Raw genomic sequence first — 21,038 nt, 5'->3', positions numbered from 1 at the left:
GCGCTCACTCATCAAGCCTACTCAAACACATAGAGCTTTTTAAGGCCACTCTCCAATAATCATAGATAACCAAGTGTGAGTTAATATATGAGAAAATCCCCTAACATGGAAATTCAGGGAACAAAACAAATAGCTTTCTAGGAATTTCCTGGGAAGTGTGGTCCCTTGAACACAGTGGAGATCAGGGAAGAGCAAACTATCCAGGACACAGGGATTCATCTCAGCAGGGAGTAAGGAATTCTCTGTTTTGGTGATGGGCCAGCTGTTCAGTGGTTCAAAGAGCAAGGCAGAGTGAAAACAGGAAAGTGGTTGGTTCCAGAAACCAAAGGAAGTAACATAACAGATTACCAGACATGTAACCACTTGTGTTTTACAAATCCATTAGACTGGCTGGGGGTAAATTAGTGATAGGGAACATTTTTGGCTCTACCACTTGAGCCACAGCTCCACTTTTGGCTTTTTTTTTTTTTTAAGTTAATTGGAGATAAGGGTCTCACAGACTATCCTGCCCAGGCTAGCTTGGAATCACAATCCTCAGATCTCAGCCCCTTACATAGCTAGGATTACAGCCATGAGCCACCAGCACCTGGCTTTATTTATTTATTCATTTCTTATTTTTTATTCTGAGACAAGTCTCACTATGTATTCCAAGCTGAGCTCAAATTTACAACTCTTCTGCTTCAGTCTCCCAAGTAGCTAGGATTGAAGGTAAGAAAATGGACTTGAAAGTTGACTTTCTTAATGAACATACATTGCTTAATTTTTAACTTACATTTAGAAAAATGAAAAAGAGATGCAAACCAATTCTTGTTCAAAAATAAATAAAGTTGGGCTGGGGATATGGCCTAGTGGCAAGAGTGCCTGCCTCATATACATGAGGCCCTGGGTTCCATTCCCCAGCACCACATATACAGAAAATGGCCAGAAGGGGCGCTGTGGCTCAAGTGGCAGAGTGCTAGCCTTGAGCAAGAAGAAGCCAGGGACAGTGCTCAGGCCCTGAGTCCAGTCCCCAGGACTGGCCAAAAAATAAATAAATAAATAAATAAATAAATAAATAAATAAATAAATAAAAAATAAATAAATAAAGCTGAATGTGGTGGTACACGCTTGTAATTTCTGAAGTTGGGAGACTAAAGTGGGAGGATTGTGAATTCCAGACCATCTTGGCTGCATAGAGAGACCTTGTCATAGGAAAAACACATACACACACACAAAAAAAACAGTAGCTCTAGTGGTAGAGCATTGGCCATAAGCAAGAAAGTCAAGTGGAAACATGAGGCTCTGAGTTCAAGTCTTGCTCCCAACATACACACACAACTACTATATGGTTTCACTTACATGAGAAAAAGATTTAATTGGTCAATTCATATTGAGACAGTGACTAAATAGTGATTATCAAGACTTTCTAGGGAGAAAGGAATATGGAGGGGGGTGTGTGTGTATGTGCGCACGCGTGCGCACGTGCACACACTGGAACTGGGTTTAAACTCAAGGCTTGGACACTGCCCCCTTAGCCTTTTCTCTTCTTTAAAAATTTTTTAAATTTATTTTTTTGTGTTTATGTGGTACTAAGGAATCAAACCCAGGGCCTCATGTATGCCAGGCAAGCAGTCTACCACTAAGCCACATTCCTTGCCCCTTAACTTGTTCATTCAAGGCTGGTGCTCTAACACTTGAGCCACATCTCTATTTCTAGCTTTTGGTTTATTAATTGGCAATGAGAATTTCACAGACCTGCCTGCCCAATCGGGCTTCAAACTTTGATCCCCAGATCTCATCTCCTGAGTGGCAAGGATTACAGGTATGAACACAATACTCCACAGGGAGTTACTTTTTCATTAGGCCCAGAGTTGCTGTTTTGAAAGCTGAAGGGATGTATGGAGGTAGTGATGGGGGGAGGGACTAAAGGTGTAGCTTTGTGGTACCATGCTTTCCTAGAAAGCATAAACACTGTGCTATCAAAGAAGAAAATGGTGACAATGGGACAACAATGTAAATATACTTAATGCAATTGAACTATATGTTTGAAAATGGTTATTTTTAATTAATTGTGGTTAATTTTACCATGATAATTTTTTTTTTTTTTTGCCAGTCCTTGGACTTGCACTCAGGACCTGGGCACTGTCCCTGGCTTCTTTTTGCTCAAGGCTAGCACTCTACCACTTGAGCCACCGTGCCACTTCTGGCCTTTTCTATATATGTGGTGCTGAGGAATCAAACCCAGGGCTTCATGTATACGAGGCAAGCACTCTTGTCACTAGGCCATATTCCCAGCCCTGTTCCTAGAGATTTAGATTGAAGGGCTCAGGTCAGTGGCAAATACCAAAGACAACATAATCTTGTTGTAAGAAAAGGCTGGTATTGGTACTGATCTCTGGTAAGTCATGGGCTCAATATAATTCTTAGATTGCCACATTAACTTAGGAATCCAGGAAGGAAACTAAGGTGGAAACTTTAGTACCTAGCAAAAGCAAACTCAAAACCGTTTGGTACAAGATATCCTTAGTGTAGGCCCCCAAGATTTGAGCTTTAAGAAAGGTTTTTAAGTACTCAGGGGGGAGGAGAACAGCAGGAAAATGAGTCAATAAAAACTAAACACAATAGATTTGAACTCATCAGAGATTTCAGATATTGGAATTATCACGTGCAATGGGAGACTGTCCAAGAGGGGATTGGTAGGAGAAATAGAAGGTACTGAAGGGTGAAGAGTATTGAAAGATATTACATATACATGAACATAACAGAGTGAAAGCCACCAAACATTGTTTCAAAAGCAGAGAAAGAGAGAAGGGAAATAGCAATATGGTAAAGGAGGTAATTTGCATGGAGTATACTATGTGTACTGGATGGAAATAGCCCAATAAAACATCTTTATCCCACAAATATATGCAAATTCAAAAATAAAATGATAAAATGACATAAAGAAATAAAAAAGGACTGACTTAAATGTTTAAAGAGTGTGTATATATGTATGTGAATACATATAAATAAATATGTGAATGTGAATGTAATTAGCATATATTTTAGAATGGAAATGTATATTTATACTGAGTTCCACAAGGGCAAGAAATAGTATGTCCTGTTCACTGCATTATTGCTAGCATTTACAGTAGTGCTTGGCATAATAAACAAATGTTAGTTGAGCAAAGTAATAAAGAAATCACTATGGAATTGACTTACCTTCAGATTTTCTTTGCTCCACCTTAAGAAAATTAGGAGGCTCTTCTCTGGTTACAGACTTGGAGATACTTGGTTTCAAGCAAGGTCTGGGCAACAAAAAGCCCAAGTTCACATTGGAACTTTCTTGCTTTTTTAGAAGGAAAGGCATGGTCAGTGTTTGCACTGCAAAGTCTGCCATCTCAGTTTCATTTGGGAAAGAAACAGAATGTGTTTGTTCCCATTCTTGATTCACTGAAGTTATCTGACTAAAAGGAGAGAAACAGTTACTGCTATAGTTTGAATCTCAAATATTCCCCAAAAGTTGAGGTGTTAAAAGCTTGATTGCTAGCCTAACAGTACTTTAACAGTACTTTAGTACTGTTGGGAGGTGTCAGATCATTTAGGAGGTGGGAGCTGGTGAAAAAAGTTAGGTCACTGGGGGTGTGTCCTTGAAGGTAGATATTGCTCCCCCACCCACACACCTTCTTCTCTCTCTGCTTCCTGGCCACCATGAGACAGTCACCTTCTCTGCTACATGCTCCTCATCATGATGTAATGCCCTTCACAGACCTCAAAGCCAAAGCAATCATGAACTCTTGAAACCCTGGTTATTAAGGCATTTTGTCACAGTCATGGAAAGTTGACTGTCTTCTGGCCCTCTGGTTCTCAGGCCAGTCTGACCTCACTGGAAATTTTGGAGAACTGTTTCCAAACAGTGCTGTTGAACAGAATGATTGAATCCTGAGAGTACAAGACCTCTCCACGCTCTGACCTGCTTCCCACCTTCTCTGTCCTCTATACTCAATACAATAGCCTGCATAGATTCCAACTCAGTCCACTTCAGTTTTTCCAGTCCCCATTTCCTGGATCAGCAATATATGGGACAAAGGGCAGGTACAGAAGCTGTTAAATCATTACAACAAAGACTGTATTATCACAGAGCCTAAGACGTTTATTATTTTTGGTCCATGACACATAGTATTTATTGTGACTCTAGCTTTAGGGTACTATTCTGGATTAAATTACTAAATGTGTAAGGTATCACACAAATATCACTACTTTGTAATTATATTCCAATCAAACACTTCAAAGGCTATTCCTTACTTGCTTTCTTTCAAATCTTCTTGGCTCATTTCTTGGGGATGGTCTCTTGGAAAAGTCACAATAATCTCAACATCTGTAGAAATTCATGACAGAAGTAGAAGGAAAAAGAAAACAATGATTTCCAGAAGTAAGAATGAAAGGTATTTTATTTTTGACTACTTGTCTAATCTGTTCTTAATAATTAGAGAGTAGATGTTTATAAGAAGCTGAGGTATATCCATCTTTGTATCTTTCCTGCCTATTATAAGGTAATTCTATTTTTAAAGTAATATTTATTTATATTTACATTTTTGTGCCTGTATTGGGGCTTGAATTCAAAACCTGGGTGCTTGTCTTAGTTTTTTGCTCAAGACAGGAGCTCTACCATTGGAACCATACCTCTACTTCCTATGATAGCTTCTAAATGAATACTTTGTTAAAGAGAAAAAAATAAAAAATCCTTTATAATGAAGTATTTTACCTATTAAATAAAAATATTTAAATAAATAGGAGAGAGGGAGAAAGAGAGAGATAGAGACAGAGAGAGACAGAGTGCTGTCTCCCGAGTGAAGACAACAAAGTCTTGCTCCTATGAAGTGGAAGTGATGAGACTTCCTGTAAGCACAGGACTGTGGTAAGCATTAACTGAGATAATTTATGCAGCCCTGAAGTAACTTGCTTGTATTTGTAATTTGGGCCATCTCTTGTTTGACTCTACAGAAGGATTCCCAGCATAACATTTAGGTGGAAAGTTCCAAGTTTCTTATCATATATCATGTTCAGCAAATTTATGTAAAAAAAAAAATTAGTGTGAACCACTCTAAAATAGGTCTTTTGGTTTTGTTCCCATTCAATAGACATTTGTTAATTATATGCCAAACCCAGGGCTTTGGGCTAAAGAAATAGAAATAATTATGATAGAGCTACATACAGCTCTAGGGGAGACAACCCAAAAGAAAAAGAAGTTGTGGTGAGATAGTACGTATTGTGATAGAAGTATCCAAGATTGTGGGAGCATAGAGGAGTGTCCTTCCAGCAGAATGTGATGCTTATCCCAGTTTCCATTTCTATTCTTACATTTGTCAGAATTGTTTACTCAGTGTACATATGTCTGTACCTGGAGGAACAATGGTTGGATGAGCTCCATTGATGGAATACTCTTATCACAAGGACAAGGAAAGAAAGTGATTCAGATCTGGGCCTACACATTTCTTTTCCACTTTTTGGTGGCCTAGAAAACGTTTCTCACAGCTATCATCATCAATACCAACTCATGTACTAGATGTTTATTATTCTTAAATGACATTGGATATTTTACCTAATTTTTGAAAGCATGACATCTACAATTTTTTGGGCAGTACAAAGGATTGAGCCATCCCCCTAGTCCTTTTTGCTTTTAGTTCATTTTCAGATAGGATTCCATGCTAATTTTGCTCAAGCTAACCCCAAACCATGATCTTCCTACATCTACCTCCCAAATAGCTGGAGTGTGCTATCATACTCAGCGATGACAGAATTTTATTGTTCAATATGTATATGTGTGTGTCATTTAATGACGCTCATGCATTAAAAATATTGCCAGACAAAACATTTTACTTATAATTGGATAAAAATATTAGTATTTTCTATCTTTGTCAGCCAACAATATATTTTGTGGTACCACAAAAATACATCTAGCTTTGGTTTTGTTTTTCAAATAAGACAGCTTGGCTGAATGTTTTCTAATATTATACAATATCAAGGACTGCCTCTGTAAAAATGGAGCTTCCTTGGGTCAACTTTTTTAACTTTTCAAAGATCCTATCACCTCATAATGTAGTGTAAAATGAGAGGTTTGAAATTACAGAGCTGGAGGGAACTTAGAGGTCATCTGATCCAAACTCTTCGTATTCGAGATGAAGAAACTGATAGTTGTGAATCTGGTTGACATGCTCAAAGTCACTCTCCAATCTGAAAGGTAGATGGATGTCTTTCATAACATCTCTGCCATCATCCTTGAGTCTAAAAGTTTAGCTGGCTTGTTATGGTGAGCAAATCATGCATCACTAATAACTAAACTGTGACGAAAAGGATGCTCTTGGACAAAGGCCAGATGCACTTAATATTGTGCCATGGAAGTTAGAAAACTGAATATTCACATGAGCAGATACTTAAAAACAACTCTACTTTCACAGTTATGGAGAACTACTAAATCTAGAATGTCTTAGGTATATTTAACGTGCTCCATTGTTAACTGGTTTCCTTTTCAAATTAAGGGACAAAGACAATAAACAAGTGTCAGGAATATCTGCCTTTTTAGAAATAGTGAAGAGTCATGGCTGTCATCCTAATTGTTCAGCCTAAATGTGGAGATAGAGAATTACAGAATGTACTGACTCAAATTATTTAGAACCATGTCAGTGTTCTCTTTCTTCTGTCTTGTAAGCATTGAGTGGCTAATGAGTGGTAGATATGGTCTCTAAATGTAACCAGTAGGTCAGAAAACATGATGTTTTGTTTATAAAGCACTTGCATTTTTAAAAACTGAGTACATTTTTCACAAAGAAAGTGTAAATTAAGTGCCAGAAAGTGTTAAGAATTGAGAGAAATTAAAAGGCATCATTCCAATGTAGCCAGAAACATATTTTCTTCACAGAACAAGTGAAAATGATATTCATAATTTTTAAATGATCATTAATTTATTGTTAGTGCTATGGCTATTAATAAAATGGAAACTTAAAATTTTGCCCAGTTTAATTTATTCGATGAGGAAAAATTATTGTCTCTAGAAAAACATCTTCCTTTCTTATGTGTTCTCCTTGTTCTATTTGGAGATTCTGCCATATTCTACCAAGACTGATACACCTTGACATTTTGATAATTTCCTAAGTTGTGATTTCAATATAGACTTTTAAAAACCTATATTGTCTAGCATCCTGTACCACTAGAATTCAGAGAGCTTCCATGAGAGATTGATGCATGTGAATTGGATTAAAAAGATAAGGTGCCTATCCCTGCTATGGTTCTCTTTGTCAAACCCATGAAGAAGGTATGATTTGTTTGCTAGCATTTATATTCATGCAGAATATTAAAATTATTTTTGAAAAATACAAAAAAGGAGAGAAAGAAAAAATGAAGGAAGGAGGGAAGGAAAGAAGAAAGGAAGGAGGAGGGAAGGAAGGTTATCATTGGTGGTATGACAGGAGTCCCTTAAAACACACTGAATGAAGTCATTTTGAGTTGTTTACATACTTTAAAAAATAAATAAAAGATAAGGTGCAGGTATCCTTTGAGCTATGTGACTGTCAGCTGAGGTAGATTGTCCTTCAGTAGATAATGAGAGTAGCTCCCTGGTTACAGCAGAAGCAGTGTGATTTGGGGGTCAGCAACAGCCAGTTTTCAGATGTAGTCATAGGAATTCTTTCTAACAATACAATAGAGTCTTCCTGTTAGGGCCTGGAATATCTGTGCCCTCCTCAAACTCACACATTGAATCCCTTATCCCCAATGTGGCTACATTTAGAGACGGGTCTTTGAGAAAGAAATTAAAGTTATATGAGGCCTTGATTTAATAAGATCAGTGTCCATATAAGAAAAGGCCCTAAGGGGGCTGGGAATATGGCCTAGTGGCAAGAGCACTTGCCTCCTACACATGAAGCTCTCGGTTCAATTCCCCAGCACCACATATATGGAAAACGGCCAGAAGGGGCGCTGTGGCTCAGGTGGTAGAGTGCTAGCCTTGAGCGGGAAGAAGCCAGGGACAGTGCTCAGGCCCTGAGTCCAAGGCCAGGACTGGCCAAAAAAAGAAAAGAAAAAAAAAAAAAAAGAAAGAAAAGGCCCTGAAGAACTGAGAGACTCACTTCTCTCACTGCACACAGAAAGGTCATATGAGAGCCCAGAAACTTTCTGCAGATAAAAAAGAGAGCCCCTTATCTGAAATTAATCTCTGAAACATGTCATATGCATAAGTATCTGTGCACTTTGAACCTTGATCTTAGACCTTGCATCCTATAAGAGTTCTGAGAAAATAAATGTTAGCACTGTGTCTATGATATTTCCTTATGGCAGTTTGACTGGGCTGAGGCAATTCTCTAATCATTTGATTGATTGATTGATTGATTACATTGCTAGGAATCAATTTCAGAGGTTTGCACATGCATTAGGCAACACTCTTCCATGAGAAATTTGCTTTATATTTATTTTAGTTAGTGATGACTTCTCTTCCCCCATTTTTTTGATTGTAGGGCATGAACTCAGGGCCTGTCCCTGAGGTCTTTTTGCTGAAGGCTCTATCACTTTGAGCCAAAGTGTCACTTCTAGTTTTCTGGTGGTTAGAGATAAGAGTATTATGGATTTTCCTGTCCAGGCTAGCTTTGAACCACAATTCTCAAGTCTCAGCCTCCCAAGTAGCTAAGATTACAGGTATGAGCCACCAGTACCCAGCTATGATGTTCCCTTTTAAATAGAATAAATAATATGAACAAGTGTAAATAAAATGATTAAATATGTATTTCTACAACAGAATAGTCATATGTTATATGCTTAGGTATGTGAGCATTTTGAACTTTAATAACAGGTAAATGGCCCTTCAATAGATTAAATTGATATTTAAGACATTGATATTTTAAAAATGCACAAGAATGCTTACAACCCTGTTACTTCAAAGTCTGTGAAGAAAAAGAATAACTCAACTGAAGTTAATCACTAAGGAGAAAGTTTATTAAAAAAAACATTGTTTCTTAGAAATTTGTAACCCAACTTACTAAAACTTTAAACCTGCAATAATTCATTGGAGGTGCTATATGTTATATGCTTCCTATGTAAAAACCAGGAATACTAAAGAGAAAAACTGAAACAAAAAAATTCAAAATACTACAAATCAATTTGAAAAGAATGACTAACACCTCCAATGGACAGTCATGTCCAAGTTGAGCAGAATAAATGAAATATTTTACCTCTTGTAGGGTTTTAAGGGACATGATTAGGTGTTCATGACATTTCTGGAGAATTTGACTTGGAAGTTTATAAAAGTCAAAGGTAGACAACAGGACTATTTAGGAAGGAGATCAGGATTTGCTTATGTTAATTATCCTTCCCAGGCCTAATGGTGTTCATAATTTTAACTGTTACTAAGTTAGTCACTGTTCTCAGCCAGGGGAGGTTTTAGTGAATTTGAGAAAAGCAGAGGCAGAAGGCTGCCCAAGACGGGAGACAGAGGCGAGGAGAGTGCCTTCAGGGAACGTACAAAGGAATGAGAAAAACAGCTATCTAAAAGGGCAGCTTCCCTGGGGTGTTACAGATGGAAGCCAGAAAATTGGCAGTGAGGAACTGGAGCAATTCAAATAAACATTTAATTTAAGACGGTTATAGGGGACAGATAATAGAAAAATGTGATCACTGTGACTATTTTGTGAAGCAAGAATCTGCAAAAATCTTAGGATCTGCAAAGGAAACTTAGAGCTGTTGCAGGATAACCATATTTGAAAGAGAGATTATTCTAGGAAATGCCTGATTCTTAGAGAATCAGAGACTGAGGCTTGGGGTTTCCTTACTAATTCATTTTTCTACTTCCTGTCAAGGGAACCAGCACCTCAGGAACTATTGATGGCAGATGGAGAAATTTTTGGCTCTAGGGAGAAACAGATTCCTAGAGATGATAGAAGATTCTGATAGGAAAAAAATGAGGGAAGATTATTGGACAAAAAGAGAATGGAGGGCTGGGGATATAGCCTAGTGGCAAGAGTGCCTGCCTCGGATACACGAGGCCCTGGGTTCGATTCCCCAGCACCACATATACAGAAAACGGCCAGAAGGGGCGCTGTGGCTCAAGTGGCAGAGTGCTAGCCTTGAGCGGGAAGAAGCCAGGGACAGTGCTCAGGCCCTGAGTCCAAGGCCCAGGACTGGCCAAAAAAAAAAAAAAAAAAAGAGAATGGAAAATGGGTAGCTGAGCTGTAATAGAGTGAGAAGAGCCAGGGGAGGTTTGCCCATGTGGGCAGAGGCATGTTGCTAAGATTCACTAATTCACATAGGGCTAGAGGTAGAGTGATGAGAGGTTTCAATCTTCTTCCTGAGCTCTTCTGCTTTGCCTGAGCACTTCTGAAATTGGAGGGAACACCCAATAATCAATGCTATCGCTGTAAATACATTGAGGACAGGAGTTGTTTACCATCTGTCTTAGGTGGCCAGTCATGTCCTTCACCCCTGGCATCTCCTTCTTCACTAACCAATATGGAGTTACTGTAGTCATCATCTTGGTCAAAAAAGTCCTGCAATATCATAAAAGAAAAGCTCTGTTTTTCAATGTATTTTTTCACTGGCAGGGTAAATGTTGAGTTTTCAAGGCTAACATTTTACACTGTGGGCTCCTTTTAAATTGTATAAAATTCTTAAGACTAAAATAATGGGAAAGGCTTTGCCCCAGGAGCACCAGTCTCAGACAGTTGCACTTGTGATTAATTACATAAGCCAAAAATAAAGATCAAAGTGGAAATCACATGAACACATAGCAATTCAATATTTTATACTTTCATCATCTCAACATTCAGGCTGTTAAGCTGCCACAACTTCTATCTGGATGAGTAGCTGGAAAGAATCCTTCAGCCACAGTCACAGTGAACAACCCCAAAGGAGCATTATCTTTTCCATAACACCCTCTCGGGACATCATTACAAATAGAGAGGATGGAAATCCCTTCCCCTTGTGGAAGCTACAGATAGAATTCTAGACTGAAGGAGGCACCAAAGCCTGTTAAAGTTTGCACTATGGTAGCTTTTTGATAGGTCCGTGGCAAACAATTTCCACAACTTCCTATTTTTCCCTATAGAAAATAATCTTTATGCTGAAAAACAAGGTTGAAAACCAGCTGGATTTATAAAATGTACTCTGAACATTCTAAAGGAGTTCATTAAAAAAAATTCATTGTGAGTTTATTTGTTGTTGTTCTATAGCTGGTTGACTGGGTGGCTGATTTGTTGGTTGGTTTTTGAGACAGGATCTTACTAGGCAGTCCAGGCTGCCCTCAAATTCACAATTGTCCTGCCTCCACCTCATGAGTGCTGGGATTATAAGCACCTCCCCTCTTAGTAGAATTCATTGTTGTTGATAGGTTCCTTCATTAGAAGTTGCTATTGATTTTGTGCTTTTAAATTGCTAGAACTAATCTGAGTAGTAGACCATATGCTTGGTAGGTGCAAGGCTCTAGATTCTGTCCTCAGCACAAAGGAAGGGAAGGGAGGGAGAGAGGGAGGGAGGGAAGGAGGCAAGGAGGGAGGGAGGGAAAATGAAAGAGGGAAAGAAAGTTTGTAGAGCTAAAATAGAGCAAATACTTCACCGCAATCTGGATCTTCCCGCTAGCTCTTTGCCTTCTATGATGTGAGTAAGTCACCTGTTTAAGGAGAGCCTTAAGTTATACGTGTCTACCCAGAATGCTGAGGCCTGTCATTTGACAGTTCAGAAAAGTAGCTGGTCACAAAAAGCCTCTGATAGGGAGGAGGCAGGGAAAAATGAGGGAGGAGGTAACAAGTTGAATAAGAAATGTACTCATTGCTTTACATATGAAACTGTAACCCCTCTGTACTTCACATTGACAATAATAAAATGTTATAAAAAGCCTCTGGTATTCCATTTATTAATTCCCAATACAATTTGGAAATTTTTTCTTTATTCACAATAGTTACCATACAAAAACAATAGAAGTAAAACCCTCCATTTATATTACCATTGAAAGTACTTTTAGGAATCCAATCATAAGAACTTAATTGTCGGGGCTGGGAATATGGCCTAGTGGTAAAGTGCTTGCTTCATATACATGAAGCCCTGGGTTAAATTCCTCAACACCATATTTATAGAAAAAGCCAGAAGTGACGCTGTGGCTCAAGTGATAGAGTGATAGCCTTGAGCAAAAAGAAGCCAGGGTGGACAGTGCTCAGGCCCTGAGTTCAAGCCCCAGGACTGGCAAAAAACAAAACAAACGAAGAACTTAATTGTTATACTTCGAGTTTATGCCATAGTCCATATTTTAAGTGTGTTTTAATTGCACCAAAGGGTTTCATTGTGATATTTCTATGTAGGCATGTAACGTGATTTGATTTGATCATATTCAATTCATCTGTTATTCCACAATTTATACTTTTTAACTATTGTCTATCTGTTAGCAAAGATATGGTGTCCTGTCTCTGCTCATGACATATATCAGAGGCTGTCATTGTTCTGTTTGCTTCTAAACTTGTCAATTTTAGAGCTTATTCTCTGTATTTCAAAAATACTACCCATTCAAGTTCCTCTCTCTCCCAGAAGCTATAAAGGAGCAGGGTTTTACTCTTCACAATACAAAAATTTATTTTTTTATAACAAGAGAGAAAACCTAATCTATAATGTAACATCTCAAAATCAAGCACTGTAATGTAGAAAAACTCTTTCCAGTGTAGTGATTCACTCCTGTAATCCTAGATAGAGGTTGGAGGTTAGAGGCCAACAAATGTTAGCAAGATGGTCTCTCAACCAATCACTGAGTGTGGTGGTGTATACTTGTCCCCCTTCCCAGCATATATAGGAAATACAAATAGGAGGATTGTGGTCCAGGCCAGAGGGAGCATAAACTCATGTTCTTACCCTCAAAAAATAAATTGAAACAAGAAGGGCTTAGGATTGTGACTCAAATGATAGAGTTCCTGCTTTCCAAGGGCAAGAGGGGGAAAATCATTTTCCTTGAGCTTTTCCCTGAGATTTGAAATCTAATTACATCGTGTACTTATTAATTTTGTGTGTGTGTGTGTGTGTGTGCGCGCGCGCGCGCGCACATGCGCGCCAGTAATGGGGCTTGAACTCAGGGCCTGAGCAATGTTCCTGAACTTTTTCACTCAAGACTGGCGTTCTATCACTTGATCCATCGCTCTACTTCACTGACTTTCCTGCTCAGGCTGTCTTCAAACCTCAGTCCTCAGATCTCAGCCTCCTGAGCAGCTAGGATTACAAGTGTGAACCACTGGCACCCAAATGTATCATATAATTTTGTGTCTGGCTTTTACACTTCAAATAAATGACTATCCCCACACTCAGAATGTTGAGGCAGTAAGACAGATGGCAAGTTCAGTTATAGCTTTTTGCTGGTTAACTAGAGATAAAATTTTCTAGTTGAGTGCCTGGGTGTGGTCAAACCCCAATCCTCGGATCTCAGTCTTCTGAGAATCTAGGATTACAGGTATGAGCCACAAGTGCCCTGTTACCCAATATTCCATTAGAGGGGATTCCTAGATAGGAACTAAACTAAAGAGCATAAAAAATATTAAAAAACATGAACATTTTTGGTTTGTTATATTTGCTTTAAAAATTAATTGTACATCCGCTTAGAGTCTACCAGTAATGAATTTTCCTTTGTCAATTTTGTGTGTGTGTGTGTGTGTGTGTGTGTGTGTGTGTGTGTGTGTACTGAGGCTTAAACTCGGGATCTGGGCACTGCCCCTGAACTTCTTTTGCTCAGGGTTGTTACACATGAGCCACAGCTCCACTTCTGGCATTTTGGTGGTTAATTGGAGATAAGATTCTCATGGACTTTCCTTCCTCAGCTGGCATTCAACTTGTGATCATCAGCTCTTAGCCTCCTAAATAGTTGCAATTGCAGGTATGAGCCGCCAGTGCCTGGAATTAATTTTTGTCAATGGAATATGCGAAATTGAGTATCTTATTATTTGAATGTGCACAACTTGATTGATAGTAAAGTCAGAGATGCATGTATTTAGTATTTTGTTTCCTCCTCCTCCTCCTCCTCCTCCTCCTCCTCCTCCTCCTCTTCCTCCTCCTCCCCCTCCTCCTCCTCCTCCTCCCCCTCCTCCTCCTCCTCTCCTCCTCCTCTCTCTCTCTCTCTCTCTCTCTCTCTCTCTCTCTCTCTCTCTCTCTCTCTCTCTCTCTCTCTCTGTCTCTCTCTCTTTCTCTTTCTGATATTGGGGCATGAACTTAGGATCTGGTGTTTGCCAGACAGGTGCTCTCCAAGTGAACCATGCCTCCAGCCCTAGAGACAATTTTACATGTTTATGGACCATTTGAGCTTTTCTTCTTAGTATAGTTTTTGTTTATTCAAATTCTTATGCTAGTCCATACTGAGACCTAAAGCATATTTTGCCCATCTTAGATAGCTACTTTAATTCAATGAAAATTTTATGGTAAATTTTAGGAAAATAAGAACACTTGTTTGGAAGTATGAATTATTCAACTGGTTCTCATGATAAGTTTCCCTGCTGATTAATGAGATGTGGTCAGGTTCAACTGCTCAGTTCATTTATCATTTGGTCCTTCAGAAAAAGGTGAAAGATGATAGAGTGTAGGCATTCTTCCTACAAAATACCTTTCAGTGAGTACTGTTTACCAAGAATTGTGTCATGCTTCTTGCTCTATTGACAAATTTTATCCTCATAACAAAGGTAGGAACTATTACTTCCTTTTTATATATGGAGGTCAGAGAAGTTGAATAATTTACCTAAGACCACACAGCTAGCTAACAGCAGACCTAGGATTTACACCTGGACTCCAAGGTCTGCTAAAAGAGAATCAGTAACCATGAGCAAAATGAAAAGACATTCAAACCTAAGTTATGCATTTTACACATAGAAAAAAGATGTGCAATCTCTACAAGAGCCAGACAAAAATGTCTACTCTGGAATTAACTAAAAACCATAAACAGTATAAACAAGAAGGACAAAAAGAATAAGACATACTTTGAAGGTAATCATAGAAAGAAAGCTTCTAAACCCAAAGCAGTTCTAATATTTCTAATTTCTTAAAGAATGGTAATTATGAGGCTCCAAATGTGGTTGGATGCCTTAACGAGAACTAAAATAATGGCACTTATCAGAGTGTGAATGATAAAAAATGTTAGCAAATTCCCAACCTAGCTGGATTTTATAAACTATGAACACCCACCTAGGAAGGTAAATATGGATGAGAAAGGGTGTATAGTAGTCTAACCTGCAAACAACGAGCTATCAAGTACGTAGAAGACAAAAATCAACCTAGGAGTCACATGCAATTAAATTTGGAAAGAAGTATCTCTACAGATGAAAAAAGACTTGGAGAATAGTCCTATGAGCAAAGCCACTACTTAGATTTGCACACTATAAACACCTATTTTAGCCAAGCAAGAAGAGACACAACCCTCCATTTGAAAAAGCAAAGGATGACCTTGAGTTTTACAATTTAAACCCAGGGAAGGCAGTAGAGAACAAAAGGCAAGTCCAGTAATGAAGAAATCTATTTTGCCCTAAGAAAATGAGTTCAAACTTTATTTCAACCACAATAAGAAAAATAGAATGAAAGTTTAAAAAATAGCTTTGAAGTTACAGTGCACAGTGTATTATCTGAAGTTTTGAGTCCTTTCAAAATGAAAATTGCTTATATGAGCCATCAAATGAAAAGTAAATGGTTGTTCATCAATTTCTTACTAGGGCTTGAACGCAGGCCCCCCAGCTTGTTTCCTCACAGCCAGGCTGATTCATTGGAGATGGTGTCTCACAGACTTTCATACCTAGGCTGGCTTTGAACCTTGATCCTCCAGGTCTCACCCTCCTGAGTAGCTGGGATTACAGGTATGAGCCACCAAGTGCTTTTTTGTATCAATTTTGAATGTCTGACTTTTGGCAGTTTACTTCGATTACTATGTAATATTAGTAAATAAACACAAAACAAATTCCAACATTGTAACGAAACTTATGACTTAGCAGAATTTGGATTGTTGTTGTTTTGTGTGTGCTGGGAAGTAAACAATGTTCCTTGAATGTGCTGAACAGTGCTAGTATTGAAAACCCACAGGGTTTCTCAGCCTCAATATCTGAGTTGATATCTGAGTCTAGATAATTCTTTGTTGTAGGGCTGTTCTGTGCATTGTAGGATTTAAGCATCATCCTTGAACCCCTACTAGATTCCAGATGCATTTTTTCCCTATTATGGTACCAAAAATATTTGCAAACATTGCCAAATGCCCCCTGGTGAGGGAAGTAATTTCTGTCATTTCCTGTTTGGAAAAGGTATTAAATGAGCCAAAAGAAAATAGTATTTTAAAATAAAAGTTTCTATGCTAACTCATTTTACCAAATGCCCTTAGAGAAATCTTGATTTAACCATTTTTAAATTGTATTAAAATCAAACTACATTAAAAAATTAAACAATGGAAAAGACTTACAATCAAAAGGAATTTTCTTCCCTATCCTTTCCCTCAAGCTTTCCCTCCAAGCTTCAGGTTGTTTCTTTGGTATATTCTTCCATTCACATAGCTTGAAAATGAGTTCTACTAAGACATCTATTACCAGGCACTAGTGGCTCATACCTATCATTATAGCTGCTCAAGCAGCTGAGATCTGAAGAACAGAGGTTCAAAACCAGCTCAGGCAGGGAAAATGCTCATGATTCCATCCCTGAACTAATAAAAAACATGGGCTGGAGGTATGGCTAAAGTGGTAGAGTACTAGTTGAGCCAACTGTCCAAGCAAGTGTGCAAGGCCCTGAATTCAAAACCTGGTAAAAAGATGTCATCACGAAAAAAATACAGTCATATTCAATGTTAAAAAATGACATAATCTATTGACTTTTTATTGTAGTATCTATTGACATTTTATTGTAGTATCTATTGACATTTTATTATAGTAGTTGGCAATTTAACATTCTTATACAACACTCCTATTTCTCCAATAAATTTACTGTTTTTGCTAAGTCAATGCCAAAATATAACTAGGAATTATATGGGCATTGTACTATGTAGTAGTAAATTGTATAGTATAATTACATTTTGTTTTTTATAATTTTTTCCCAGACAAAACTTAAAATCCACATTTATTTATTATTTATTTATTTATGCAGGTCCTGGGATTTGACCTAGGGCTTGGGTGCTGTCCCTGCACTTCTTTAGCTTGAGGCTAGCACTCTACAACTTGAGCCACAGCACCATGTTTGACTTTTTCTGAGCATTTATTAGAGATAAGAGACTCACAGACTTTCCTGCCCAGGTTGGCTTTGAACCACAATCTTCAGATCTCAGACTCATGAGTGGCTAGGAATACAGGCGTGAGCCACCAGTGCATAGCTTGCTTGTTTGTTTGTTTTTTGAGTAAAAACTTTTAGAGCAGTTTTAAATTCACAAAAATGGAATTATTTTCCTCTGTTCAGAGGTTCCCCATATATCTATATTCCTACACACACGTAACTTCCTTCAATAGCAACATTGCACGTTACAATGGTACCTTTTTATTTTATTTTATTTATTTTTTGGCCAGTCCTGGGCCTTGGACTCAGGGCCTGAGCACTGTCCCTGGCTTCTTCCCGCTCAAGGCTAGCACTCTGCCACTTGAGCCACAGCGCCGCTTCTGGCCGTTTTCTGTATATGTGGTGCTGGGGAATCGAACCCAGGGCCTCGTGTATCCGAGGCAGGCACTCTTGCCACTAGGCCATATCCCCAGCCCACAATGGTACCTTTTTAAACATGCTACGGTTTGGATATGAATGTCTCCCCAAAGGCCCATGTATTGGAACTTTAGTCCCTGGCTGGTAGATCATTGAGATGTGATTTGATCATAAGGGCTCCAATCTAATTGATGGATTCATTTATTGATGAATTGATAATTGAATGGACATTAGGAAGTAGTGGAAACTAAAAGGTGAAGCTGGTTAGAGGAGGTGGGTTACTGGCACATGCCTTACAAGTATATATCTTCTGCCTAACACCATCCACACTAACTAACTCTGCTTTCTGTTTGCCATAAATTGAACAGCTGTGTTTCATCACCTGTTCCTGGCTACAATGCTAACCTCACTTCAGTCCCCTAGCACTATAGTCAACCCTCATTATGGGCTTAGTGTTCTTATAAAAGAGACTCCCAGAGGCTGGGAATATGGCCTAGTGGTAGAGTGCTTGCCTTGCATTACATGAAGCCCTGGGTGCGATTCCCTAGCACCCCATATATAGAAAAAGCCAGAAGTGGCGCTGTGGCTCAAGTGTAGAGTGCTAGCCTTGAGCAAAAAGAAGCCAGGGATAGCCAGGCCCTGAGTCCTAAGCCCCAGGACTGGCAGAGAGGCAGAGAGAAAGAGAGAGAGACACAGAGAGAGAGAGAGAGAGAGAGAGAGAGAGAGAGAGAGAGAGAGAGAGAGACAGAGAGAGAGACAGAGAGAGAGAGAGAGAGTCCACAGCCAGGCAATGTTGGTTCACTCCTGTAATGCTAGCTTTTCAGGAGGCTGAGATCTGGGGATCATGACTCAAATCCAGCCTGGGAAGGAAAGTTAATGAGACTCTTACGGTCAATTAACCACCAAAATTCCAGAAGTGGAGCTGCAACCCAACGGTAAAGCAACCCAATGGTAAAGTACTAGTTTTGAGCAGAAAAATTAGGGACAGTCCTCAGATCTCGAGTTCAAACCTCAGGACCAGCACTAAGTGCTAGTTCCCTCTCCCCACATGAGTATAGAACAAGTATAGAACAAGTATAGAACAAATTCACTAGAATTTGGCCAGCCTAACACCTTTATATTAGATTTCTAGCCCCTATGATCACAAAAAATAAGTTTTTTTTGTTTATAAGCTACCCAGCATATGGTACGTTGCCATAGAAACCCAAACTGGTTAATAAACACACACACACACACACACACACACACACACACGAAACTCAGAGATGCCTAAACTTTGAGAATAAACCTCAGAGATGCCTAAACTTTGAAAATAAACTCTCACAAGAGTGTCAAATTGTATTGTACAATTTAATGATGGCATTAAATATATATATGATTATTATAAAATATTCCAACAAAACAGATGAAGTGGTAGATGGAGTGAATTATTACCTGCTTTCTTTCTTTCTTTTTTTTTTTTTTTTTTTTTGACCAGTCCTGGGGCTTGAACTCAGGGCCTGAGCACTGTCCCTGGCTTCTTCCCGCTCAAGGCTGCACTCTGCCAACTTGAGCCACAGTGCCACTTCTGGCACACACACACACACACACACACACACACACACACACACACATATATGTATATATATGTATATATATATATATATATAAATATATGGTGCTGAATAGAACCTATGGCTTCATGTAATCGAGGCAAGCACTCTTGCCACTTGGCCATATTCCCAGCCCCGCTTGCTTGTTTGTTTTCTTTTTACTTTTTTTCCTCTAAGGGGAACATCTTACCTCACCACTGCTGATGCTTTGCAATATTATGTTTTGATTTTTGGTAACTGTCATCATATCAGTTAGAGAAGAGTTTGTATCGTGACAAATGTCAAGCAATGACTCAGCATGTCTTTCTGTCAAAAGGAAACATAACATGTTTTGATAAGATTCATCTCTAACAATTTCATAGGAAGATCTAATTCTAATTCTTGAGGCAGCTCTATTTTGTCAGATTTTCCTGACATAATGTTTTTGGGTCTCAATGAAGCTTCAGGCAATATTTTTCACAGGAAGAGATGCAAGAACACATAATCCACTTGTGTCAGTCAGCTTTCCCAAATACCTGAGGAAAACAACTTAAAGGAAAAGTATTTTATTTGTTGGGTTCTTTTTTTTGGGGGGGGGGTTTGGCCAGTCCTAGGGCTTGGACTCAGGGTCTGAGCACTGTCGCTGGCTTCTTTTTGCTCAAGGCTAGCACTCTGCCACTTGAGCCACAGCGCCACTTCTGGCCATTTTCTACATATGTGGTGCTGGGGAATCGAACCCAGGGCTTCATGTATGTGAGGCAAGCACTCTTGCCACTAGGCCATACTCCCAGCCCAGGAAAAGTATTTTAGATTCAGGGTTTCAGAGATTCCAATCCATGGTCATTTGGCTCCATCACTGAGGGACCTGTAGTAAGGCATGGTGGACGATATGGCAGAAGCATGTGCCAGAGGAACCTGTTTACATCATCATGGACAGGAAGCAGAGAGAACCACAGAGCAAGGAAAGGGCCTAAGACAAGATATAGACTCCAAGGACACATCCCTAGTGCCATGCTTCTGCCAATGTAGCCTCTACTTCTAAAAGTTTCTATCACCTTCCAATAATGCTATTAAATTATGACTCCATCAGTGAATGGATCCACTGATTAGGTCAGAATTCTCATAGTCTAATCACCTTTCAATGATGGATCTACCAGCTAGGGAATAAGCCATCAAATCTTTTGGGGGGACACTTTATAGTCAAACCACAGAGTATATAATTAAACATTTTTCTATTTAAAAAATACTTTAATGGTAACTATTACTGTTCAAAAAATAGATACTTTGGGGTTTAAATCAAGTGAAACATTTCAGTTGAAGTTCAATAAATTAACTCCTGAACACCTACCAAACCTTAAGTTCTAGGAAAAACTAAAAGTTACTCAAGATCAGATTTTGACTGAAGATAAATTGAGTCTGTTCCTTCTTAGTGGCTACACTGTCATTTCAGCCCTCTTTGTAGGGTGATAGGACATGAGAGAGAGCCTTTTTTTTTTTTTTTTTTTTAAACTCCCAACGCCTCATTATGTGGCCAGCCTAAAGGGCTTCCTCTTCTGGAGGGCTCCAAACACAGACGAAGGATTTCTGCCTTTCACAAGGATGACCCCTCATATGGACTTCTTCTGGAGTACTGAAGACTACTGTTTTTGCCAATTGTAGCTTTTCATTGTCTGAATTTCCAAACTGTCCTGGAGCATCATGGGGAATGAAGATGATTTCAACATGGTATGCTAACAAACGAAAGAGCAATGCAGGGACTTGCAGACCATCCATTAATTCCAAAAATTTAGACAATACAATATTTTTTTTACTAAATAGAAGGGGAGATATTTTAAAATTAAATAAACAGTGGGCAGCTGTTAT

General features: G+C 38.8%; 1 protein-coding gene across 2 annotated transcripts in view; it reads right to left on the bottom strand.

Moving 5' to 3' along the window:
* The window catches only part of Map3k19 (mitogen-activated protein kinase kinase kinase 19), a 56,249-nt gene that overhangs the window by 21,845 nt on the left and 13,366 nt on the right, over nt 1-21,038 (bottom strand). Inside the window, exons 5-8 of one of the 2 annotated variants that reach the window (XM_048345580.1) lie at nt 19,387-19,502; nt 10,388-10,487; nt 4,264-4,336; nt 3,181-3,425 (exon numbers count right to left, since the gene is read on the bottom strand). In XM_048345580.1, coding sequence (XP_048201537.1) covers nt 3,181-3,425; nt 4,264-4,336; nt 10,388-10,487; nt 19,387-19,502 — 534 coding nt within the window. The remainder of the gene's footprint in view (nt 1-3,180; nt 3,426-4,263; nt 4,337-10,387; nt 10,488-19,386; nt 19,503-21,038) is intronic. The other variant, XM_048345581.1, reaches the window with a different exon arrangement.

Source organism: Perognathus longimembris, chromosome 4 (assembly GCF_023159225.1).
Source record: "Perognathus longimembris pacificus isolate PPM17 chromosome 4, ASM2315922v1, whole genome shotgun sequence".
In the NCBI taxonomy this organism is placed as follows: domain Eukaryota; kingdom Metazoa; phylum Chordata; class Mammalia; order Rodentia; family Heteromyidae; genus Perognathus; species Perognathus longimembris.
The sequence above is the reverse complement of the archived record's forward strand: the minus strand, read 5'-3'. Positions and strand labels throughout refer to the sequence as shown.